This window comes from Carex rostrata, chromosome 17, assembly GCF_964058835.1.
Source record: "Carex rostrata chromosome 17, lpCarRost1.2, whole genome shotgun sequence".
Taxonomy (NCBI): domain Eukaryota; kingdom Viridiplantae; phylum Streptophyta; class Magnoliopsida; order Poales; family Cyperaceae; genus Carex; species Carex rostrata.
This window is the reverse complement of record NC_135934.1, coordinates 5071419-5098208: the sequence shown is the minus strand read 5'-3', so window position 1 is coordinate 5098208 and position 26790 is coordinate 5071419. Positions and strand designations below refer to the sequence as shown.

Sequence of the window (26790 nt, the reverse complement as noted above, 5' to 3'; positions counted from 1 at the left end):
AAAAAATTCTACACCATTCAGATATTTGATTTTCTAAAAATCTAAAAAAATATTAAAAAAATTCTAAAAATTCTAAAATTTGATTTGCAAGTACATATTCATATGGAGATCACGTTGAACGGTTCGGATCGACTGTTAGAATTTTGAAAACTTGAATATTGAGCCGTTGCATAGAGGCCTCTATGCAACCCATAGCACCGTAGCCTTACTCTTACTATTTTCTTGTGAATTATGTTAGTTTAAAAGAATATGTTTTTGATCTAGTGACAAAGACACATAACTTTTATATGAGAAGTCATGGATAGGAAACTCACAAAGTGAATTTTTTTTTTTATAATATACATAGAATTTTAAAAGTGTATTGGATGGCTTGACTTTCAAGTTTCAACCCATGATTTAGAAGAACAAAAAATGTTAGTTCGAATTGCCACATAAATAACAATTTTCTAAACACCCTCCTCTCATAAGAAGAAAAGGCATCGAGAAGCAATCTAGTTGGGTTTTTCTTTTGGGCTTATAGTTGGTTAGGCTATTTTTTTTTCATTTTTTTTTTCTATTTGTTGGCTTTATCCATAAATTGTCAAACGGATATTAAAATATGAATGAAATACAAACGTCTAAGGGCTTTTACCAAAAAAAAAATGTGAATGAAATAGAGTGAGCCGACATTTTTAAAAATGTCCAAAAAAAAATTATTTTATTAAAAATAACCAGGTTCCAGTTAGAATTTTAAAAATACCCAAACGGCGGAGATGCAGTGGTATTGGTGCGTTCGTAGGCAAGGCGGTATTTGCTCTGTTCATCGAAAAGCCTCTTCTCTCTGGACTTCAAAACTTCTGTTTTTAAGAAGGAGAAGGTCACTTTGCTGGACACGATGAATTATTTACAAATGGTGAAAAATCAAAGTGAAACACCATTAGTTGTTGACTTTTTGGAGGTGTTCTCTCAATGCTAGCCGTCTGATTCCTAGATTATATTTGTTGTTTCTTAAATTGAACTACTCAAATTTTGGTGCATAGAGAACAGATCTTAGTGTTGTATCAAAACTGCACCCGATTAGATCATAGAATGTTCGTACACTCAGAATTGGATTGCAATTTTTTTTGTCAAAATTTCTTTTTGTCGAGAACAAAATAGACCGTAGTTTCTTTTTGTCGAGAACAAAATAGACCGTAGTTTCTTTTTGTCGAAATCCTTCATACAATTGTTTTGTTTTTTTTTCCTCGAAGGAACGCCTTGAATGGTGAAAGTTTGATTGTCGCAATGGAAAAATTAGTTGATTTGGAGATTTTGTGCACAGTTAATCGTTTATTTGTACTTATTTGTAAAGACTAAAGCTTCAGTAATGACTTATTTGCAAAGAACAAAGCTTCAGCAATAGTGAATTAGACTGGTGCGTACTAAGTACTAAGAAATAACATAAAAATCAAATTTTGAAAAAACATAGAGATGTATGAATGAATACTTAATGTCTTAGGTATAAATATTTCAACAAGTATGAATAAATATATATTTGATATTTTAGATATAAATACTTCAACGTATATGTATGAATACTTTAATGAAGTATTTTTTTTCTTTTAAATATTTTTTTTTGTAATATTTCAATTACATAATCAATAAAATTTGATAGATTATTTTTGTTTCGACAGTAAAACATGTAGCAACCATTTTTTTTTCCAAAAAGTAAAATTGAACTAGAAAACAATGAAGCAATATTCAATACTATTTGGTTGCTCTTGTAAAATTAATCGAGATATGTACATATGGTTGTAATACTCTTAATACATTAACTATTTACACTTGCACGACAGGAATGAATACTTTCTCGATGAGGTATGAATACTTGTGTAACGGACAACTCGAAAGTATGTCATCATAGAATGACATAAAAAAAATAAAAAAATAGAGGTATACGAATGAATACTTTAACGTGTATGAATGAATACTTGATATCTTAGTTATGAATACTTACGTGACAAGATATGAATACTTGTGCAACGGACAACTCGAAAGTATATCACCATGGATCACATTTGAAAGATAAAATTGTGTAGAAAACATTCGTGATTTTAGATTTGCAAAATTTCTCACATATCATCAGAAATATTGTTTAGATTGAACGGATAAGAAAAAATCACCTCTAAAAACATGTAAAAGATGGATGAGTGATGTGTCTAGTTTTTGTATTTACACTTGCACGACGAGGATGAATACTTTCTCGATGAGTTATGAATACTTTCTCGATGAGATATAAATACTTGTGCAACGGACAACTCAAAAGCATGTCATCATGGATCTCGTTTGAAAGAGAAAATTATGTAGAAAATATTCGTGATTTTAGATTTGCAAAATTACTCAGAGATTGTCCGAAATATTAGTTAGATTGAATGGAGAAAAAAAATACCTCTAAAAACGTGTAAAAGATGAATAAGTGATATGTCCAGTTTTTATATTTGCACTTGCACGACGTGGATGAATACTTTCTCGATGAGAATAAATACTTGTGCTACGAACAACTTGAAAGTATGTCATCATAGATCTCATTTGAAAGATAAAATTATGTAAAAAATATTCGTGGTTTTAGATTTGCAAAATTTCTCACCGATCGTTAGAAATATTGATTAGATTGAACGGAGAAAAAAAATCATCTCTAAAAACGTGTCCAATTTTTTTTTTAAATAATTGATATATTAAGGATGAATACTTGATGTGTGTCAGTTGTAAATCTTTCAAATATTAGATGGTCTCAAATAGTAAGTGGTCCCCCTTAGGTAGTTAGTAGTTATTCAAGTAATTAATGACTGGAGGATGAAATGAGAGATTGTTACGGGGATAACTAGGTGCTCCCTATTTTTTAGAGATGATTTGTATCGTCAGAACATATTCTGATTGACATGTGCCTATTTTGATGCACAAAATGGTCTAAGTTGTGAACAAATTAGCATGAAACTTTTAAATCTATGCAAAGTTTTCACTTAATTTAATGATTAAGGATGAATCTTACATATTTTATTTGTTCAATGCGAATCTTGTATAAATATGAACTTGTCCAAACTAGGTACTTTTATAAATAAATAACATGATTGATTTTTGTTAAGCGTAAATCTGATCATTTTTTTCCTATTAAATGTAAACATGTGGATTTAAATATATACATGAGTCAAGTTTTTAGTCATTTTGTGCATAAAAAAATCGTGCTGAATCCTGTTATTAAATTCTCAATTCCTTGATTTTCAGGCTGAAATCAATATATATTAATGTTACACATCAAAGACAAGATTCATCAGATAATGTAACTCTACTTATCTTTGATTTTCACTTGATCAGGGTTAACTAGGCTCAATTTTGAAATGATGGATTGAAAACTAGAAAACCATTGTATAGTACAGAAAATGCAATACAAATCTCACAATATTAGAAGCCCGTTACTGCAACAGCACATAACAAATTAAATTATATTCCACATATATATGCCAAGTTTCATTCAATGCAAAATGAGAAAATCAGGGAAAGAGAAGGGTGCCTTAGCAATGCACATAAATAAGGACCATGCAGATGCAAAATATAAAACAACTCAGACCAAGTATCACTATATGCACTTCAATTGTTTGCTGGTAATACAATGATGCACTGCCAAAATTTCCCACGAAAATCCAATGATAACACACCAAAAATAAAAAATAAACAGAGATGTTCTCTCATAGCTTACCAGTCCGGTAAACAGACTTGCACTGACCATACCTCGAGAAATGTCCCCTTCAATAACTAAACCAGATTTATGCTTAAACCCTGACCCCTCTTGATTATCCTTTTGACGAAAGAAAACCTCGAATGTAGAATCATCCAGAATTTGATTGCCAACTCCATTTTCCAACCTATCCAATAGATATCTGACCAAAAAGGAAGATTAAACTTCCTTTCAACTCCAGCTCAGATTCATTTTCCTGGATACACTACAAAGAAAATATAGGTTGGATAATTGGTTTTACTCTCTTTTTCTTAATTTAATTGGTTTACTCTTATATTCAATGATGTAAAAGACATTCACATGACATGAAATCGGGGGAAATGCTTGAATGGTAATATTTACAAATACAGATCTCACATAAGTTCTTGGTATGTAAAGTAAACACCAATGAGAAACTTTCTTTAGTTTTTGTAACTGGATTTGCTTTACAGATACTGGGAAATGCTTAAACATAAAAAATATATCAGTTAATGTCACTGGATTTTCTTTAGTTATTAATTGAAAGCCATTGGTTTTTTTTTTTATAAGAAAGGTGCAGATCTAGCCTACCAACTTCACTTAATATCCATAAAGGACCCCCCATTTGGGTTTTGAACCTGCAACCTCTCACTCCCTCTCAATCAGAGCGTGTTGTCTTTTGCCACCAGACCAAAGACTGGTTCTTGAAAACAATTTTTGTTAATTTACCAAAAGGATTTCGATATAATATTAACAGGTGTCCAGTCGCACTACAGGATATTAGCCACAGTTATATAAGATACCAACTTAAAAAAATCTAAGATAATTTGCAATTAAAGACTAAACAAACCACAACTATAGGATAACACAAAATAGATTTCTAGAACAGCTAGAACTTGGTTTTGTCATTTTTTTTCATTTTTACCAATTCTCTTATAATCTGTCCATTACAAGTCAGTCAATACTTGATGAAGGCTTACTTATTTTTAAGCAACAGAATGAACTAACCATAAATACAAAGAAAATAATGGAAGTACCATATCAAAACATACCTAGAAAATAGCACTATTGTAGGTGCCACAAAGCTGAACCAATGCTGTCTGGTAAGCCGGGCTGACAAACTGCTCAGAGAGTCCGGCTAGGGAGCTAACAAAGAACTGCTTTGGGTTGCGGATTTCCTTCATTGGGTCATCCGCCTTCTTACCAGCACTATGTAGCTTGGCGAAAGAACCTGTGTATTCAATTGTTTCAGGCACAATCCACCACATCATCCTCCAAGTCAGTTTCAGCTTGATCTGGATTGGTTAACAATTGCACAATGCTATCGACCAACTTGCCCAAATTTTCGGATGCCGCAGGATCCAACAACAGAGGTGACTTGCAGATTAACCGGGTCAAAGCAACAGTTGTCAGTTTCTGTTCGACAGTAACCGAAATCTTTGTTGAATAGGGTATCCAGAGCTGCAAAAAGGATCATCAGAAAGAGACCTTCCTGTGTGGAGTTGATAGAGTCGACCAACACAGCAGGCCCATACTTAATTAAAAACAGTGACATGAAAATCACTAAGGGACTGACAAATTTGTATACACGCGGCTTAGCAAACGACCGAGTCGTGCTTCCCATGTGTTACTGACATAGGGTGAAATTATCTTGTAACTCAGGTTTTCTACCACAGTGTTTAGAACGAAAAACCCTAACTCATCCTGTCTTTGTAACATCACCATTCTTGCACAGCCAAAAAAGAGTGTTATAAGTTACGCCATCAGGTACGTGCCCTTTGGAAATCATGTCATGCAACAACTCCCTTGCCTTGTCAATTTCACCTTTCTTGCACAACCCATCTATAAGAGTGTTATAAGTCACAACATTGGGCTCCTTGCCTTTTGAAATCATGTCATGCAGCAACTCATTTGCCTTGTCAATTTCACCTTTTTTGCACAACCCATCTATAAGAGTGGAATAAGTCACAACATCTGGCTCAGGCCCTTTTGAAATCATACTATGCAACACCTCCTTTGCCTTCTCAATTTCACCTTTCTTGCACAATCCATCTATAAGAGTGTTGTAAGTTACGCCATCAGGTACATGCCCTTTGGAAATCATGTCATGCAACAACTCCCTTGCCTTGTCAATTTCACCTTCCTTGCATAATCCATCTATAAGAGTGTTGTAAGTCACGACATTAGACTCGAGCCCTTTGAAAATCATACTGTGCATCAATTCTTTTGCCTCGTCAATTTCACCTTTTTTGCACAAGCCATCTATAAGAGTGTTGTAAGTCACGACAGTAGGCTTGAGACCTTTGAAAATCATGCTATGCAACAATTCTTTTGCCTTGTCAATCTCACCTTTCTTGCACAAGCCAGCTATAAGAGTGTTGTAAGTCACAACATTAGGCTTGAGCCCTTTTAAAATCATGCTATCAAGTTCCTTCTTTGCCTTCTCAATTTCACCCTTCTTGCACAACCCATCTATAAGAGTGGTGTAAGTCACAACATTAGGCTCGAGCCCTTTGAAAATCATGCGACACAACAACTTGTTTGCCTTCTCAATTTCACCTTTCTTGCACAACCCATCAATCAATGAGTTGTAAGTCACAGTATCAGGTATAACCCCAGCTGCATGCATCTGTTGATACAAACCAAATGCTTTAACAAGTTCACCCACATTACAAAGCTCCTCTATAACCGTGTTGTACGTGACCACACTGGGTTCACACTCAGCACCATGTTTAACAATTTTAAAAAACAATTGAAGAGCTAAGCCAATGTTGCCCTTGGAGCAAAGCCCCTTTATAAGAATGTTATACGATATCACATTGGGTATACATTCCAGCTTAGGCATTTTGTTGATCACAATAGCTGCAGCCTCACCGATTCTATTCACAGAACAAAGAGCCTTGAGTATTGGATTGATTGTTGCGGCCTTAGCTCTTTGACCCTCTTTGAGAAGCCGTCCGAGAAAAGAAAAGGCTAGATTGAGCCGATTGGTTTGGACACAGTATTTGATCATGATCCCATAGGTATAATCATCAGGACTGATTCCTTCAGTTTGAATTATATGGTTGAAGAAGAAGAAAACAGAGGGGTCAGATTTGCGAACCAAGGCATCCAGGTATTGATTGTAGGGAATGATTGAGGTTGGAAGGTTCTGGAAAGCCAACTGAGCATGCAGATGATTGATGCCATAGCAGAAAAGGGAGAGGTCATGACGAGAAGCCGATGGAGATTGAAAGTGGGATTGGAATTGGGATAGGGAAGCTGAAGGTGGAAGGGAATAGAAGGAGGTGAGAGATATCGCGTGCATCATCTTTGCTCTTCTCTGGGGAGTTGGGAGTTGGGACTAGAGAGGAGGCGAAAGAAGGAACGAACGGTCCACAAATGGACGATCCTGGTTTCAGATAATTGTAATTATCTCGTGTCAGTTATATTACGCCAATTGGAAACTGGAATCTCTAATCTCATCCTTAACTATTTGTTTGAATACGGTACGGATTAGATAATCAAATAAAAAAGTGTTATTGATATTCTTTTCAATAAAATATTTTTCATAATTTGTATTATGAAAATTTGATAAAGTAAAAAAAAAAAAAAATCATATCATGTATCATCCCTATATAAATATATAATTTAATTTATAATAATTATCCTATAAAGTAACGGATAAGAAATAATTTTTACCTATACCAGTACCTGTTATGCTAATGAAAAAAAATCTTTCCCATACTCATCTACGGTACGGATCAAATAAACATATTAAATGAGTGTCACTAACATCTCTAGTGGGAGTGTGTTGACCCTTAATTTTTTTTTTCCATGAACTTGCATGCGAGCAAAAGCTAAAAATGGGAAGATATTGTGTATAAAACAATGAGTGAGGCTATGATATTATGCATAGCGTAGATTGGTCCGTACTATGGATCAAGTTTAAATAATCAATCTGATTCATTCAACATGATTTTCATAAAAAAAAACTATATATATTGGCAAACTAAATTTTACATTTTTCAGAATTTTTTAAAATTATTTTTTGATGAGTAAAATATCATTACTTTTGAATGTTCTAAATGTTTTAGATCAAGTGGTTTTCTACCTATCTAAAAGAAAAGTTTGAAATACATGCACATTTTAACATAGAGATCACGTCGAATAGTTCTCATTTGGACTTTGAAAACAGAATATTGATCCACAGTACAGATTGATCTGCGCTATACATAGTTACATAGTACCATAGCCTCACTCTATGTTGTATGTTGTTAAATACACGAATGGTCCATATAATATCACCTCCTCACCAAGTTGGTCCCTAAACTTTTCTATAGGTAAATTTTATATGTAAATATTTTATATTCAAAAAATTGATTTTAGTATATTAGTCAGCTTTGGATGTGGAATTGGAATTTGTTGTACTTGGTACGAAGGGATACCTGATTGCCGCTAATGCTGGCATCTCATTACAAACGTTGGCTATCTTGGATTCCAACCCAGGTCACACATGTGCAACGCAAATTTACAAACAACCCCCCCTGAGAAAATTAAACAGTTCAATCTGCTTGACAGGATATTATCTGTCTGAATGGTTTATGGTTGGACGGCTGTTTGAATAATTACAAATAGTAAAAGAACCAATTTGAAAAATGGATGTACACTTACAAATTTTGTGCAAACAACTAACATAGGGGAATAAGGTACTGAAAGTGCAACTCAACTATTCATGTAACTTGTACCAGTAAAATCCCATTCCTGAATTAAAATTTATACATGATTCAAAGTTCTAAGTCATTTTGTGCATCAAAATTCGTGCTGAAATCCTCTGACAAGCCTTAATTCCCTTGATTTCATCTGCACATCCACATAGGTAAAGTTAATTATTTTTCGGATCAGTGTTCGCTTGAGACTAGTTAGTGGCTAAGTGTTTCTTTTACCAATTTTAGAGTAAAAGAAAAGGAAATATCTCCACAAGTCCCAACTTATTGCTTAGGTAAACAGAAATTATGCACCCAGCTCATAGAAACACACATTAAAATATCTTCAACTTTAGCTACTAGCCAATAATCAGGCTGAAATAAATATACATTAATGTTAAATCAATCCCGATTGCTTTAAAAAAAAAAGTTTAAAGCCGAACAAATCAAAGAAAAGATTCATCAGATAATGTAACTTGGGGAAAGGGGAGAGTGCGATGTATAGAGGGACCATGCGCATGCAAAATATAAAACAACTCAGAAGACCAAGTATCGCTCTATGCACTCGAATTGTTTGCTGGTAATACAATGATGCACTGCCAAAATTTCCCACAAAAACCCAATGATAACACACCAAAAATATAAAAATAAAAAGATGTTCTCTCATAACTTACCAGTCTGGTAAACAGACTTGTACTGACCATGCCCCAAGAAATGTCCCCTTCAATAACTAAACCAGATTTATGCTTAATCCCTGACCCTTCTTGATCATCGTATTGACGAAAGAAAACCTCAAAAGTAGAATCATCCAGAATTTGATTGCCAACTCCATTTTCCAGCCTACCCAACAGATATCTGATCAAAAAGGAAGAGTGTCCTTTTTAACTCCAGCTCAGATTCAATTTCCTGAAAAACAGTACGAAGAAAATATAGAGTTGGATAATTGGCTTTACTCTTATATCTAATGATATAAAAGACATTCACATGACATGAACACTGGGGAAATGCTGAATTGTAACTATTTACAGATACATAAGTTCTTGGTATGTAAAGTGACCTACACCAATGAGAAACTTTCTTTAGTGTTTGTCACTGGATTTGCTTTACAGATACTGGGAAATGCTTAAACATAAAGATTATATCAGTTAATGTAGCTGGATTTGCTTTAGTTATTACAAAAGCTATTGTTAATTTAACAAAAGGATCTCAATACAAAATTGGTTACTCAACAATGTACAGTCCCACCATAAAATATTAGCCATAGTTATATAACATCCAAGTTAAAATATAAATTTAAGAAAATGCTAAAAGATTATATTCAGGTACAGAGTCTAAAACAAACCATACCTATAGGATAACTCAAAATAGATTTCTAGAACAGCCAGAACTTGGTTTTGTCATTTGTTTTTCAGTTTTACCAATTCTTTTATTTTTGTCTGTTACAAGTCGGTCAATACTTGATGAAGACTCACTCAATTTTAAGCAATAGAATAAGTAACCATAAATACAAAGAAAATAATTGAAGTGCCATATCAAAACATACCTAGACAATAGTACTATTGTAGGTGCCACAAAGCTGAACCAATGCTGTCTGGTTAGCCGGGCTGACAAACTGCTGCATAACTGGACCAAACCGGCCTGGGAACTGCGCAGAGAGCCTAGCTAGGGAGCTAACAAAGAACTGCTTTGGGTCCCGGATCTCCTTTAATGGGTCATCCTCCTTCTTACCCGCACTATGTAGCTTGGCGAATGAACCAGTGTACTCAATTGTTTCAGGCACATCCACCGCATCATCGTCCAAGTCAGCACCAGCTTGATCTGAATTGGTTAACAATTGCACAATGTTATCGACCACCTTGCCCCAATTTTCAGAAGCCGCAGGATCCAACAATAGAGGTGACTCGCAGATCAACCGGGTCAAAGCAACAGTTATCAGTTTCTGTTCAAGAGTACCCGAAATCTTTGTTGAATATGGTATCCAGAACTGCTGAAGGATCATCAAAAAAAGGCCTTGTTGTATGGAGTTGATTGAGTCAACCAACACAGCAGGCCCGTACTTGATTAAAAACAGTGACATGAAAATCACTAAGGGACTGACAAATTTGTATACCCGCCGGCTTTGCAAACGAGCGAATAGCGCTCCCCATATGTTACCGACATAGGGTGAAATTATCTCGTAGCTCAGGTTTTCTACCACAGTGTTTAGCACGAAAAAACCTAACTCCTCAGTGGAATTTACGGAAATCAACTGGCTGAAAATACCGAGCACTTGCCCTAATCTCCCTTCTCTGTTTAGTTCATTTGGCATCTTACGTAGGAATGCTTGTAGCAGTCTGACAAGAGCCGGTACACTTCCCGACCTCTTCCATGAACTAGGGTCAAGAATAACCTGGAACAAGGCCATGTACCCATCTGACAAGGGAGGGGCACGCAGGTCTATCAGTAGAGTAAATATCTGAAAGGCATATGACCAAAACTCAGATATGTCTTTCACCAGTATTTTCTCAAGTTCGGGGAAGAGACCTTTCTCGAAAATCAGGATAACACCGGCATCTCGCTCACCGGCTCGGCGAATAACAGCTGCTAAGGCTTCAAACAGATAGTGGTTGAACAAAGGGTTTTTAGGGTTTTCACACACCATGGCCAGAACGGAGACCAACTTTGTAATACAACCTGTTGCCACCTCGCCACTTAGATTAGCTACACCCAAGACCCTCATTATGCACTTCATGACATATGGATTTTCTTGTGAATCAGGCATTTGAAGCGCATTAAACAGACCCGTTAACATCTGAGGCACAAATGGATCTAAATCAGCTGGCCCATACCTGGCAGTGGGGCCTGGCAAGGCTCCTTTGTCCTTGATCAGTAACAATTTCTCTATACAGGTAGCAGCATAGGAGTGAACCACATTGGATTCTGAACCCAAGAACCTAATAACACCAGGTAAAAGAGACAAGACTGCTGGTTTCGGTATCTGTTCACGAAAAACAGTGAAAAACTTGAGAGCACCGGCCTTCAAAATTGGTACTGCATTTGGGTCCTGGCCTTGCAACTCTGGTACAATAACTGATGTAAAGAAGCTCTCCACATCCACTAGGTAACCAATTGTTGCACCAGGTTTCGGTGATAGGGCAACCACTAGGTATATGGCTGCATCTTTCTCTTTCCAGTTCTGTGCTGGATTGGTATTGAATGCAGCTAACATAGACTGTACTTGGGCCGAGACGAGGCCTGTAACCTGTTCTCTATAGTTAACTGCTAACCCTTTCAAAAGCTCACAAGCAGTGCGCCTAAGAGTGTCAGTATCACTTCCCTCAGAATCCCTCCTGATATACTCCACATAGTTGTTTTCAAACAATTCTTCATCATCATCTCGTAACCTCAAGTTGGGAAATACAACACTATTGCAAATTTGACCTAACACTTCTGGGCTGCCAAATAGAGCATGGTGAACACTTGTGCTAACTGTGGTTAAAAATTTAATAGCAGTTACCGCTAATTGGTCACGAGAAGGAGATTTCGCAGCATTCATGAGTAGGCCCCACACAGCAGTGGCGAAACCCTCTAAATAGTCTTTGAACTCCTCTTCATTCTTCTCCATGTATAGTTGGAGATTTTCACAGATGGAAGCACGTAAGGCATCAGCTGTGCCATCTGTCTCAACTTGTGGAGCGAAGGTATTTGTCAGATAAAACCTAAATTTCTCCATCCATTCTCGCATATGATCCTCAAAGAATTCAGGAAGCTCGATTGAGTTGAGAGAATGAAAAATCTCAGAACAGAGGCGCTGACACTCAAGCAATGGCTTGAGAACCGATGGATTAGAAGCAGAGGTAGTGAGATTTGAGGTGTTTACAAAGGTTTCAAGTAAGGGTTTTGCAAATAGGTCGAGACAGTACTTCAGGTCAAGCCGAAGGGTTTGAGTGTCAAAAGAATGGCGAAATTTGAGAAATAGAGAATTAGTGGCTGAAAGGAGAGAATTAACTGAGGTGTAGTCACCCGCAGTAAGGGAGGTGCCAAGAGATGAAATGATGTCTGGTAGAAGGGTGGGCCAGGAAGAAGGGAAATCATGAGATGAGGCGATTGCAAGCGCTTCTGACAGCTGAGACTGGATGAGAGGCGGGGATTGAAGCAGGAGAGGCAAAAGGAGAGATTTTATTAGGGCTTTGTCGGAATCGGGCAATGGGTTATCAGAGGTTGGGGCCCACCGGGACTTGAGGAGGTTTTTGAAATGGAGTGCTGAGGCGAGGCGGATCTGAAGATCGACGGAAGGGATAGAAGAGAGCTTAAGGAGAGCGAGCGGGAAACCCGGCGTAGTGGCGGCGGAGAGAAGGGAAGACTCGGCAGCGCGGCGGAGGGAGGCGTCGAGAGAGAGTGACTGAAGGAAACATGTGGATAGCCTGTCTAGGGTTTCTTGCGGAACTTCCATTGATGGAAAGTTTTCTAGGGTTAGGGTTTTTTGAGTGAAGTGGGAAGAAGGCGATCGATCGCCTGGAAGGGTTTTTCAAAATGAGCTGAGAGAGAGGAGGAGAGGGAACTGGCAGCGAGTCCGCATCGTCTGCATTAACTCAAAAGAGCATCTTTTGAGTTGATGCGTATGGACCGTTTGATTTTAAACGGAACCAATCTGGCCACAGCCTATAATTCAAAGGTCCTTTAATATGAGTGCAGATCTAGTTTATACGAATCTTGAAGAACATCGGACGGTCCATATGCATTAACTTAAAAGATTCTTTTTTGAGTTAATGCAGAGGATGCGAATTCGCTGGCAGCTGGAGGCACTACCGCTTTTTTTTCTTCTTTTCTTTATATTTGTCGGGGAATTCAATCACCTAGAGTAACTCAAATTTTGAGTTCAGATCTGTTTTGGCACGAATATTGAAGGACTCAGTGCATTCCACTCATTCAAATCGGACGGTTCAGATGTAAAATCAAAATTTGTGCTACTTCAGAGGATCATTTTCCTTTTTCATATTCACTCGATGTCATATTTCAGCCAGAAGAAATATTTCGTTTTAAAAAATTTCTTAGTATTTAATGTGTATATTTATTTGAGACGAATAAAGTACGCATGTAAAAGCACATGGGTTGCAGTGTTGGAGATTATCCGATAATTTTTGTAATTTTATGATCATGAGTTGGCCGATTACGAATGTCAACTAAGGAACACAACACATTTTAAATACATTTTTAAAGAATTTTATTGATGTATGTGTTGAGTTGGCAACTTGGCATGAATAAATTGATGGGCGTATAAAAGACATGGGACAGATACTGTTCGTCAATTTTGTTGATTTTAGAATTGTAAATGCAGTCAAATTAATTAAAAACGTCAACATAGAATAAATTTGTTCCAGAATATCTGTCAGTTTGGAATATATTTTAGAATAAAAACTGTAGTTCAAATTGATTGCAAATATCAACATCGTAAACAGAAGCACTATAATTCTATAAATCAGATGCCTTTTAATTTAACAAACCAAATTTATAACAATGTAATTCAACAAATTTCATGATCATCAGATGCTTTTTTATTTATTTATCCGGGTTAGCACTAAGCAACAGTGAAATCCATGTGGTAGTGACGTAGTGGGCTAACGGCTCACGTCTAACATGGGCCTCGTTACGGCCCAATATATGCTTCCCCAGTTGGGCCTTCGTTTCCTTTTCTCTTCTTTTTTCTAATGGATCCGTTGTATTCGCAGGGTAGACTCCCATGGTTTTTAGTCAACATAAATGCACATGCAGAAGTACGAGCAGCATGTTGGCAATATACAATATAACCCTCAAAATATAAATAATTAACCAATAGATTCGTATATGTGGCTGACGCTTTTGCTAATTCTTATTTATACCTTAGTTTTAGACGACAATTAACTGGTATATATAGGGAGGAATGGTTAGATTTGCAAAATAAATTCTTTCTTTTTACTCTATCTGACCAATTAGAGGATAAAATTATATGGCGCTGGTCCACAGATGATAACTTTACTGTTCATTCATTTTATCAATGGTTAGAATATGGGGGAATGCCTAATTCTTCCTATAGCACCATATGGAAATCCCATATTCCATTAAAAATTAAAATATTTTTATGGCTTGTCCGAAAAGACAAGATTTTGACTAAGACTAACTTAGTAAATAAAGGTTGGCAAGGCGATACAAAATGTGTCTTCTGTGACCAAATAGAGAGTACAGAACATCTTTTTGTTCAATGTTCTTACATTAGCTTAATAGAGCATAATAACTTTAGTTATAATTGTTATACTTTAGAAGATTTATGGTTGATAGATGCTTCTATTCCTTTTAATGATAGATTATTAGTTGAATTATTAAGAGGGGTTGTCCTATGGATAATTTGGTTAGAACGAAATAGATTATGTTTTAATGATAGTACCCCTTGTTTTATTAAGGTTATAGGTAATAAGATTATTTCTTTAACTCAATTTTGGTGTAAATCTAGAGGTGGTGATTTTTTTCTAAAATTAAATCTTATAATGCCTTTTGATATTAAGGATATTCCAGATCTCCTTCTGTTGGAAGTGGACAGAAGTCCAGAACGACCCAAGCTTTGGACCTTCTGGTGCAGGGTTCTGGGGATGGCAACCCCCCATCTCCAATGTATGAAGAGGATGAAGACTTATTAGATCTGTAGTAATTAGTTTTATGCATATTATTGTTGCCTTCTTGTGTTGTGGACATGGAATTTTGTTTTGATTTTTGTTTTCTATTGTTCTTGCTTATGTTTTGAACAGATGTACAGACTTGTCGTATTTGATTTGGTATCAATTTTAGGTACTAGGTCAGATATGCTAGGGTTCTTGATTTCAATGAAATCGGTGGTAAAATACCACTATTTTTCAAAAAAAAAAATGTAAAAACTCAAGAAATAATTTATATGAAATTACATATCCATCTTAGAAACATTTGTATAATTTGAAAACGCATAATTTTTTTTTTATAATGAGCATGTGTAGTTTACAAAAATCAAATTGTATGCTTCTACATATATGTTGTTAAGTATTATTTTTGATCTGACATGAATAATTCTGATATTTTGTTGAAGGTCTTTTACCTGTCTAATTTTTAATTTCTAAGATGCTTCATTGGTTAGCGCGGTACACATGGAAATATGTAAATTAGGGAAATCACAGAATAAAAAGGAAACGAAAACCATGGAAGCTTCTTGGCCAAGTTATCAAGTGGAGAGATCATTGAGCTCAAACATTAATGTGAGTTTTTTTGCTTGTGAATTGATGGATAATCTTCTCTTGACAATCGAATAAATCCAACCTAGAAGTGATGTTTTTTTTTTTTTAATCGTTTATCAAATAATCTAAAATTAATGACGGGTTATATTATTTTTTAAAAGAATAACAAATAACACTCAAATTGTATAAATTTAATATTTAAAAATTATACATCAACTATTTATTTATTTATCATTTTTACATTTCAAAAAATTATGTTTGACTTAAATTATTTAAATTGTTAACATAACTTATTATCTGTGGATTTCCAAAATCCACTTTAACTTTAATTGCATCATGTTTTATGCAACATGAAGCATGCATTATTATTCCTCGTGTGTGAATTATGTAGGGACATATTTATGTATAACTCATAGATGTCTCAACTACCTCTCATGATTTCATCAATTTTTTTCTATTATGTATATTGTAATTTAATTAATTTTTTTTATTGTTACATAGTTTAACCCCTCCTAAAAAAATATCTCACATGTATGCAGAATACAAGTGTCGTTTACTCATTAACACGGGGGCTAATCAAGTTTAGAATTTTATGCATAATGAACACAATATCTGTCGTTTCTCATTAATAAATTAGTTTTAATTTTTTATTATTTATTTTTAAGTTTTTTTTTGAAATACTTAGTAGAGACTATTAAATTAAATATTTTTTATCAAATCACGAGACAATGTAATCACGTGGACTAATGACAATTTAGATTTTTTTCCTCAAATGCAACACCAACACGTGCCATCCTTCAATTGACGAGCTACGTGAGCGAGTGATTATGACTACTTTGTTTATTTGAACCGATAACCTAACACGTGGAAAGCAATGCTTTAATCACAGAACTACACGTAATCCTCACAAATGTCTCAAAACTAACATAAAATTAGTGTACAAACTCAAATTGAACTAAAATTTATGATGAGATAACTCACAACAGGACCACATAATTCTCACAAATGCCTCAAAACTAACATAAAATTAGTGTACAAACTCAAATTGAACTAAAATTTGTGATGAGATAACTCACAATTTATTTCACATGTATGTCATGGATTTCATTTTGACAAAATAACATGTTATGGTGTTGTTTATAAGACAATTGTGATATTTCTACTATTATTTCGAAGAATGTTGTAATGAAATTATCTTTATATAATCACGTGGAATAATGCTAATTTCGTAGTTTTTCTTCAATTGGTAGTCGGGTCGAGAGTATGAGCAATTAAGACCATCCTTTTATAAATGTAATCAATCACACGGTTAGTGTTGATTTAAAGTTTTTGTTGGAGATGATACCATCACACGTTATTCTTTAATTAACGAGTTAGAGACATAACATATATTTAAGGGTAATTATAATTTCCACCACCTATCCATCCCCCATTTCATCCCCCAACTAACTTTCTATTTTAACTATAACTACTATTTCTAACAACCTTTATTTCTTTCCTCTTTCTCCCTTTCTCTTTCACCTCCATTTTTCCTCTTTCACCTCCATTTCCTTCTCCCACCTCCACCTCTGCCTGCCTCTCTCACCTGCCTCTCTCACCTCCGCCTCCCACCTCCCTCTCTCACCTCCGCCTCCCACACCCCACCTCACCTCCACCTCTACCTCCCTCTCCCACCTCCTCCTCCGCCTCCGTTTTTTCATCGATAAGCTCTCCTCCCTCTCCCACCTCTAAATGGTAAATACAATAAGCTTCCTCTCTCTTACACTTTCGCCTCAGTTTTTTTCCTCTATGACTGCTGCTCCCGCTCCAGCGAACGTTCTGCCGGAGATCATCTGTCACTCCATCCCAATCAAGCACACCTCTGCCAGGAATGAATACTTCAACGTGTATGAATGAATACTTCAATGTGTATGAATGAATACTTCAATGTATAGGAATGAATACTAGAGCACGTCTCTACCGGGTCAGATTCGTCACTGTCGATCGTATCAAAATAATTTTGTATATGTATATGCAATTAATCCATTTCATGTTTATGTTTCCCTTCCTCATGAAGTAGCGAGTTTTGCAAAGAACAAAGCTTTATTAATGGTGAATCAGGCCATAAAAATAAATTTTGAAAAAAAAAGAGATATATGAATGAATATTTGATGTCTTAGATATGAATACTTCAATATGTATAAATGAATACTTAATATCTTAAGTATGAATACTTAATATCTTAAGTATGAATACTTGCGTGATAAGATATTAATACTTGTGCAACGGACAACTCGAAAATATGTCATCATGTATCTCATTTGCAAGATAAAAATGTGTAGAAAACGTTTGTGGTTTTAAATTTGCAATTTTTTTCACAGATCGTCAGAAATATTAGTTAGATTGAACGGAGAGAAAAAACCCACCTCTAAAAACATGTAAAAGATGGATGGGTGATGTTTCAGTTTTTATATTTGCACTTGCACGACGAAGATGAATACTTTCTCGATAAGGATAAATACTTGTACAACGGACAACTCAAAAGTATATCATCATGGATCTCATTTTAAAGATAAAATTATGTCAAAAACATTCGTGGTTTTAGATTTGCAAAATTCCTCACCGATTGTCAGAAATATTGATTAGATTGAATGAAGAAAAAAAATCTCACCTCTAAAAACGTGTCCAGTTTTTTTTTTAAAATACTTGATATATTAGGTGTGAATACTTAATGTGTTATAGATGAATACTTGATGCATAATAGATGAATACTTGCTCGTGCCAGTTGTAAAATCTTTCAAATATTATGTGGTCCCCAAATAGTAAGTGGTCCCCCTAGGTAGTTAATAGTTATTGAAGTAGTTAATGACTGGGGATGAAATGGGGGATTGTTACGGGGGATAGCTAGGTTCTCCCTATATTTAAAACTATTTGTTTTTATGTAACTCTGAAGCTGTTATTTTTGCACAATGACGCGGACTAATGGTGTTTTTCAAGAAAAATTGAAGACAATAATGACACGTGTAAATCTTCGGTTGACAGGATAATGAGCTCAACCAATTAATAACATTTTTTTTTTCCAATTACAAAACAATCGTCATTGACGCATGGGCTAATCCAATATAGATTTTTTTTCACAAAAAGAACACCAACATGTGTTGTTTTTTATTAATGAATTCATCCACCTGGCAATAATTTAGATTTTTATCCGAATGCAACACCAACAGGTGTTATCCTTCAATTGACGAGCTAAATGAGAGAGTAATTAAAACTACTTTTATTTTTATTTAATCACGAGACAACATACTATGACTAAGATTTCAAATTAAGGTGTCTTAAAATCTATCATCATCGCATGCGAAAAAATATTACACCTGAGAATTTCCTTAACCACTTGACAATCTCTTAGGAAACATCTACATGTGACTTTTGATTACTTTTAATCAAATTCTTCGTAGATGGGAAGCATTTTCCTCTACAAAAATTTTCACCAAGCACGCCCATCACGTTACATTGCTCCCTCTGTCCCTCATTTATTAATCATTCAAAAGCTATCACGTTATTGCATAAATTAAGCTTTGGCGGATGCCACTTGTCAAGGGTCAGGTCATTCGCTACACACAAGCCAACATTTCGTGTAGCACAAAAATCAGGTTGATTTACTTTATGCCAGTCACGTTTCACAACCTCCCCACTCACTACTACTTCACGTGTCCTCACGCGCATTTCGTGCCTGGAGCCGATTCTCGCGTTACTATGCTACCACTCTATCCCCTCCAGTTTAATATAATGGAGATATCCTTTTCCATGTTATAGATAGGATTTAATTAATACATAATAAATTCTACCGGATCCTTACGGTATTCTTCTTCTAACAACTATTTATAAGAAAATTTCATTTTATTTAAATGTTCTTTCATTTAAAATTTAGTTCCTCATTAATGTATAATTACTGAATCTCTGAAACAAAAAAATGGAGAAATCAAGTGCCTGGAAGGAATGGAGAAGAAAGAGCTAAAATGCAAAGATTGTTAGAGAGAGACCATTCAAAAGAAAAATTAAAATACTCCAGTTCCACGCTTCGTTCCATCTTACACGTGTCGAGCACGTGCTCCTTTCACCTGGCATGCACGGAATGCGAGATAAAGCTTCTCGGTTATCGATTTATATCATTACGATGACATACGAATAGAACTGTTCCATAGGGCCACAGTGTAACAAACCAGCAATACAATCAAACGTAAGGATGCAACCGGCTCACGAAGACCTGGTTCATACATCAAATTGAAACAGAAACGGCGGTGCATCATCACATGCAGGCGCATCGAACCATCCAAAATTTTAAGATTATAAATGTACCGTCGGATTGACAATCCGTTAACATGAAAAGATTGCTACGCTTACGTGTGCAAAAGCTTTTGATCTTCTCCAGTCAGAACAAAACGGATGGTATCACTTGATTGATCTGAATGCATCACGAATTCATTTGACTCTGCAGTTATTTAAAAATGGAGAGATTGATTAAGACAGCTGGCGCTTGGTTCTGTCCGGCTTCGCTCCAAGCTGAGCCGTTGATAAGTTTGTTTTTAAACCACCAAGAATTAATGAACTGGTCAAGTGAGTTGGTTTTTCTTTAGCTTGACATTACCGGGTTGACTTGCTATTTTAATTTTACAAAAATTATAACAAAAAAAAATGCATCTTGGTCCAATTATGTGACAACATCATTTGAACATCTATAATCAAGGAAATATGTAATTTAAACAAACCCAATTGTGTTATTAGTTTTGTGATAAACAAAAATTGTAGGTAACTAAAAATCATGAACTTTATCAAAACGGTAATCCTGATTAAATAAATTGTTCGTGTGTTACAACAAATTTCTGCACACCGCCGTAAAAAATAAAATAAAAATTAATTTGGTTTCATATTTTTACAGTATTTTTTTATAGAAGATTAGATATTTATAGTAGAGTAGAACTAGGGTGCTCTTAAGCTCACCAAAGTTTTGGTGAGCTTAACTCTAAAACTTATCAAATCGATTTCAAATGACGAATCCGAACCGTTGAAACCCGCCTACCTTACGTGTGATGCATCTACATGTGTAGTTTTTAAACATTCGAATTAATTTAGTATAAAGTCAAGCAGTCAAAAAACGTTCAAAAATGAATGCACTAAAATTAATTTATTAACCTTTTAATTTTGACCGCTTGACTTTATACTAAATTAATTCGAATGTTTAAAAATTTCATATGTAGATGCATCACACGTAAGGTAGGCGGATTTCAATGGTTTGGATTCGTCATTTGAAATCGATTTTATGAGTTTTAGAGTTAAGCTCACCAAAACTTTGGTGAGCTTAAGAGCACCCTAGTTCTACTCATTTATAGTATATTTTTATATTATACTTATAAAAATTACTAAAACAATTAGCTTCGTATTTTTATAGTATGCCTTAAGAACAATTATATGTCTTAACATAGTTTTTTTTTTATTTGTTGTTTTATTTAAATTAAGTATTTATTATCTAGGGGGGAAAAGATACTGCTAAATTTTCACCAGCATCTGGCCATGCAAAAATTTGTTGTTGTTTCGTTTTTGCTTTATGATGACCTACCTTGTCAGTGCTCACATGCTAAGCCGTCGCCACGTTTTTATTTAAATATAAATTCGTCAGCGCCTGTTACCATCACGATTATCCAAAAATATCGAGTGTACAAAGTACAAACCAGGTAGTATACTGTATACAAACCAAGTAACCAACCCTAAAATTCCCTCTCTCAGAAATTTAAAGAAATTTAAATAACAAAAAACGTGATTACTTAATTGCTTTTATGAACTCGGTGCAGCAGAACCAACGCACCGGACAGGAACATGTGATGGCTTAGCGGGTTGCATACCTTTGAACTCCGAGACCAATCAACGAGAAACCACTAACCTGTTTTCAGCTGAATCTTGATTCCCCAGCTAGACATGGAGCAGAGTAGAGCGCAAGCACGGAGCATGCATACTGCCGGAGGAAAACAAAGAGTGCCTTCTCAAGTCCTAATCTCTTAGGTCATAGAATATTTCCTTTTAGATCTGAAGCGTCCGATAAGAATCCGGGCCAATTCCTCCGAGGTGAAATGCACGGAATTAGTTTAATATTCGTGCGGATTATAATCCAACGGTCCAGATCTAAATAAAAATATTCTGTTACCACAGGTGATATGAATTCCTCGCTACATGTGCGTTGGATAAGATTCTATTTAGGAGCACAGATCATGGCGCATGCGACAGTTTCTTCTTTCGATGCTTGATCTTTTTCTCTTCACATGAGAACAATCTAACGAGGATAGAAAAAAAAAAAAGGGAAGAGGAAGGAGCTCTGTTTCTCTGTTGCTCCTCTCTCTCTCTCTCTCGGTTTCTCTGTTTCCGAGATTTGTCCGATCGAGAGGGATTTCTCAACCAATACTAGGTTAGGCTCTTAATTGTGTGCCACCAATCTTCGTTCAAGGTGTGTTCTCTTCTCTCTTCTCTTAGTTTAACAGGTCGATCCAGCTAGTCCCGCACAATTCTGACAAATTGGCAACAATCTACTCCAAAGTGAGCCTCAACTACCTAATGAAGACCGAGGAGATGGAATCAGCTGACCGGCGCGACATGCTGACATGGAGTGAGGAGGACAGAGCCAGCTGTCTTTCTGTTCTCGGTCCTGAGGCATTCAATTACCTTGCAACGAGGAATATCTCTTCTGATGGGTTAATTGCCTCACAACCCGACGCTGATCTCTTAAGTAAGCTCATTTACCTCGTAGAAGGTCCGATTGGCTGGAGCTATGCAATCTTCTGGCAACTGTCCCGCACGAAATCAGGTGAAATTGTGCTTGGATGGGGTGATGGCTCGTGCCGTGAGACTGAGTCTGACCATGGGTCCCACAATTCAGACTGTTCTGACTCTGGAATCAAGAAAAAGAGGGTTCTGTACCGGATGCATGAGGCGTTTGGCGGGGCTGATGAGGAGAACATTGCGCTAAGTCTCGATCAAGTGACCGACATAGAGATGTTCTTTGTGGCTTCGATGTACTTCAATTTCACCAATGGGAATGGCGGGCCCGGACGTGCTCTCAAATTGGGCAAGCACGTGTGGGTCCCGGGTCCGGCTCTCAACCTTTCGCCTGGTAACTATTGTATCAGGGGGTGTTTAGCACAAAGAGCAGGCATCAAGACCATTGTTTTGGTTCCTTTTGAAAATGGTGTTCTTGAATTGGGATCGGTAAAATTGGTACCTGAGAGCTCTGAGGCTGTGAATATGTTAAAATCTGTGTTTTCACGGGAGAAGAATGAGGGAGCAAAGATTTTTGGGCATGATTTGAAATTGGGGCATGCACCCGTAACTGATGGTATGCCAAAGGTTGAACCAAGACCGTGGCCGTTACATCAATCAGGTGGCGTGCTTACTCCTGGGCATACACAGACACAGGGTTTGTTGCTATCAGGGCATGGTAGAAAAGGCGCACAAGGGTTTGGCTGGAACCAACATCGGCCTGGCAGCGGTGTTTTAGTGGTACGGAACGGCACTGGCGCAACTGCTGCGCCAGTATTGTCTCAATTCCAGCCGAGACAGATAGATTTTAGCAATGGTCCGAGTCCTAAATCGGGTCTGGGTCCGTTGGTTGCACGTGCAGTTCCAGTGGAAGGGAGTGACCAGACTGAGGATGAAAGAGGCGGAGTTGGTACATCAGAGGAGAGGCGGCCCAGAAAACGGGGCCGCAAACCAGCCAATGGGAGAGAAGAACCACTCAACCATGTCGAGGCTGAGAGACAGCGGAGAGAGAAGCTGAACCAGCGATTCTATGCCTTAAGAGCGGTTGTACCAAACATTTCAAAAATGGACAAGGCATCCCTATTAGGTGATGCTATAACCTACATTACTGATATGCAAAAGAAACTGAGAGAGATGGAGGAAGAGAGGGATAGGTTGGATCCGAGAGAGAGATCGGCTCGGCCACCGGATGTTGATGTGAAATCTGTGCAAGACGAGGTCCATGTTAGGATTTCCATTCCTCAAGGGACTCATCCGGTGGGGCCTGTTTGTCGCGCTCTTGAGGAGGCACAAGTGGGCCCAATCGAGTCAAAGGTGGCATTTGGTGCTGGTACACTGGTACACACATTCATAATACAGTCGCCAGGCTGTGAGAATCAGACTAAGGAGAAGGTTATTGCCGCCTTATCTCATGCTATGAACGGGGCTTAGGAGTAGTACTGGTAGAGGCGGGTGCGGGTTCAGTCAGCCTGGTTACAAATTGACGGCCGGTTGAATTTTAATTTGTTTTTTTTTTTTTTGTTTATATGGAGATTTTGAATCTGACTCGCCGTTGTAGGAGTTATTGCGCATTCTTCTTTATTTAAATTTACTTAGTTCTCTTCTTGTATGAAAAGATATCTATGTTTTAAGAATTGAGATAATAGTTTGTTTAAAATTGCTCTGTTATTAGCAACTAATATAGACTAGAAATTCAAATATAAAGGTTTGGCATGTTGAAGACTAATTAGAGTAGTTGTATGCCCTCTCCATAGATTGGTCTCATTTATTCATTTGATTCTGTTATTCCAGGGCTCAATTTGCCATTTATTTTTATCCTTTTCCTTATTTTATTGTGTTTAGTGGTGATACATCCGAAGTTTATATGTATTATTTCATATTGTTGGTGTGAATATGTTGTCAAAATGTGTACATAATTAATTCAGTAAATAAATTATTTCATTAATGTACTGCGTGATCAATGAGAGTTGTAGAAGTATATAATCATGCTTGCTTTGTGTGCATGAAAGAGATATATAAATATCTAATGCTTGTTTTTGAATCACCTTCCTTATTTAATGTAGGTCAAGTCAAAACATTGTGGCATTAACGTTTATGATGGTTGGTATACAATACAACCTTGCTAATTGCTGTTACTTGTCATCAAAATCATCTAAGAATAAAAAGCTGTCTAATTTTTGAGTAAATTTAATGATTATTTTGTTGAATGATTCAAACAAGAAATTCAAAGGCACACACACACACACACACACACACACACATATAGATAGAGATAGGCTAATATGCTTCCGGTAGCATATGAGCCGAAGTTCTACCAGTCCAAATTTGAAATTTCAAAATCCAAAAAGTCGATCTGAACCGCTCATCTTGTTTTCCATATTAATACGTGCTTGGAGACCAAATTTTACATTTTTCTGAATTTTTTTACTATTTATTAAGCCACTTTGAAAATCACTAATCCAACGGTTTTACTGTTTTGTGCAGCCACCGTTGGATCAACAATTTTGTAAAATACTTAATAAATAGTAAAAAAATTCAGAAAAATGTAAAATTTGGTCTCCAAGCACATATTAATATGGAGAACAAGATGAACGGTTCAGATCGACTTTTTGGATTTTGAAATTTCAAATTTGAACTGGTAGCTCGGCCCATATGCTACCGGAAGCACATTAGCCTCTCTCTCTATATATATATATATAGAGAGAGAGAGAGAGAGAGAGAGAGAGAGAGAGAGAGTAGAACTAGGGTGCTCTTAAGCTTACCAAAGTTTTGGTGAGCTTAACTCTAAAACTCATCAAATCAATTTCAAATGACGAATCCGAACTGTTGAAACCCGCCTACCTTATGTGTGATGCATCTACATGTGAAATTTTTAAACATTTGACTTAATTTAGTATAAAGTCAAGCGGTCAAAAAAGTTCAAAAAATGAATGCACTAAAATTAATTTGTTAACCTTCTAATTTTGACTGCTTGACTTTATACTAAATTAATTTGAATGTTTAAAAATTTCACATATAGATGCATCACATGTAAAGTAGGCAGGTTTCAATGGTTCGGATTTGTCATTTGAAATCGATTTGATGAATTTTAGAGTTAAGCTCACCAAAACTTTGGTGACCTTAAGAGCACCCTAGTTCTACTCTATCTCCATTCTATTATTAAGCACATTGGATGTCCGATCCGCCAACGGCTACGATCGAAAGATAAAACTTCGGATTTGATCTTAACCCTCCAATTACATAATTGGTCTTCTTTTGATTAAATGCATCGGTTTTATGTATAGAAGTCTAAATTTAGTTAAAAACATACTCACCACATGTGTTACTACATGATACGTTACAATTAAAATTGAACAAATTCTAAAATTTAGCTATATATTTATCCGTTTCCTTATTTCTTTGTTTCCATATTTCTCCCATTTAATTGAGAAGACTCCACCTTCCATTTTCTTATTTCTTTGTTTCCTTACTTCTTCTTCGTCTCTATACGGATCACAATGCAAATTATTATTTTTTATTTCCTTATTTTTTTTTCTTTGTTTCTATACATATTGTTGTGGATAGTTTAGAATATATTTCTAATATGAGGAGGGTTCAAATGCCTCCATTTTTTGTGCCTCCATCATGCCTCCATTTTTAAAAACTTAAATAACTCAAAGTTTAAAACTTAAATGTCAAAATAAACCGTTAGATGTAATCTATGTTATTTTCTCTATGTGCCCATAAAAAATTATCACATTTTGATTTTGCTTTTATATGAATCAATAAGTTGAAAAATCAACGTCTAGAAATTATCCACATTTGTATACATTTTTACAAGCTCAAGATGACAATCAAAACAAAGTTGAAATGCCATAATTTTTTACACGTGCATAGATAAAATGATATAGTTCATATCCAACGGTTTTATTTTGAATTTTAAGTTTTAAACTTTGAGTTATTTAAGTTTTTAAAAATGGAGGCATGATGGAGGCACAAAAAATGGAGGCATTTGAACCCTCCTCTTCTAATATATAACATATCAATGTGTGTGTGTGTATTCTAAATTGGAAACAAAGAAGAAGAGAAATATAAATTGAAAACAAAGAAAAATATAAATTGGAACGTGTGTGTGAATATATATTTCTCTTATAATATGTGTGTGTGTATATCCTATACATACACACGATAACACTTTTTATTTATGTTTTTTGATATCATATTATATACCGATATTGAATTGCTGTACGATATTTGATATTAGATTCGAATCGAGCTATTAACTTGTGTCTTAATTTTTGGATAATTATTATTATTTTCATTGATATTTGTTTCTTATAGTATGTCCCTGTTGCAACACACGAGTATGATACTAGTATGTATATATATATATATATATATATAGAGGTTGGCTAAGATC

The 26790-nt window shown here is 35.8% G+C and overlaps 4 protein-coding genes across 5 annotated transcripts; 1 reads left to right on the top strand and 3 right to left on the bottom strand.

Moving 5' to 3' along the window:
* Positions 1-3432: 3432 nt before the first annotated feature.
* On the bottom strand, positions 3433-7084 carry LOC144568048 (uncharacterized). 2 transcript variants are annotated; one of them, XM_078318281.1, is made up of 2 exons: positions 4762-7084; positions 3433-3956 (listed from the first exon to the last, which is right to left on the bottom strand). In XM_078318281.1, the coding sequence occupies exon 1, from the start codon at positions 7017-7019 to the stop codon at positions 5409-5411; it is 1611 nt and encodes a 536-aa protein (XP_078174407.1). In that variant the 5' UTR covers positions 7020-7084; the 3' UTR covers positions 3433-3956; positions 4762-5408. The 2 variants fall into 2 exon arrangements, with proteins under 2 accessions (XP_078174407.1, XP_078174406.1); XM_078318280.1 differs by having other exon boundaries at positions 3433-3947.
* On the bottom strand, positions 4762-5333 carry LOC144568708 (exportin-2-like). Its single transcript, XM_078319077.1, has 2 exons — positions 5039-5333; positions 4762-4940 (listed from the first exon to the last, which is right to left on the bottom strand). The coding sequence occupies exons 1-2, from the start codon at positions 5331-5333 to the stop codon at positions 4762-4764; spliced, it is 474 nt and encodes a 157-aa protein (XP_078175203.1).
* Positions 7085-8739: 1655 nt separating the features above from the next.
* LOC144568047 (cellular apoptosis susceptibility protein, putative / importin-alpha re-exporter) lies at positions 8740-12942 on the bottom strand. Its single transcript, XM_078318279.1, has 2 exons — positions 9938-12942; positions 8740-9300 (listed from the first exon to the last, which is right to left on the bottom strand). The coding sequence occupies exon 1, from the start codon at positions 12824-12826 to the stop codon at positions 9938-9940; it is 2889 nt and encodes a 962-aa protein (XP_078174405.1). The 5' UTR covers positions 12827-12942; the 3' UTR covers positions 8740-9300.
* Positions 12943-21859: 8917 nt separating this feature from the next.
* LOC144568276 (transcription factor MTB1-like) lies at positions 21860-24048 on the top strand. The gene has a single exon (XM_078318568.1). It carries the CDS (start codon positions 22191-22193, stop codon positions 23820-23822), a length of 1632 nt encoding a protein of 543 aa, XP_078174694.1. The 5' UTR covers positions 21860-22190; the 3' UTR covers positions 23823-24048.
* The last annotated feature ends 2742 nt before the right edge of the window (positions 24049-26790 follow it).

Excerpts from the sequence above, each read along its gene's own strand:
- LOC144568708 (XM_078319077.1), bottom strand. The coding sequence starts at position 5,333 with ATGGGAAGCACGACTCGGTCGTTTGCTAAGCCGCGTGTATACAAATTT. Across the intron at positions 4,941-5,038 it reads CCGAAAATTTGGGCAAGTTG|GTTCTTTCGCCAAGCTACAT; the intron begins GTCGATAGCATT and ends TTGAATACACAG.
- LOC144568048 (XM_078318281.1), bottom strand. The coding sequence starts at position 7,019 with ATGATGCACGCGATATCTCTCACCTCCTTCTATTCCCTTCCACCTTCA.
- LOC144568047 (XM_078318279.1), bottom strand. The coding sequence starts at position 12,826 with ATGGAAGTTCCGCAAGAAACCCTAGACAGGCTATCCACATGTTTCCTT.
- LOC144568276 (XM_078318568.1), top strand. The coding sequence starts at position 22,191 with ATGAAGACCGAGGAGATGGAATCAGCTGACCGGCGCGACATGCTGACA.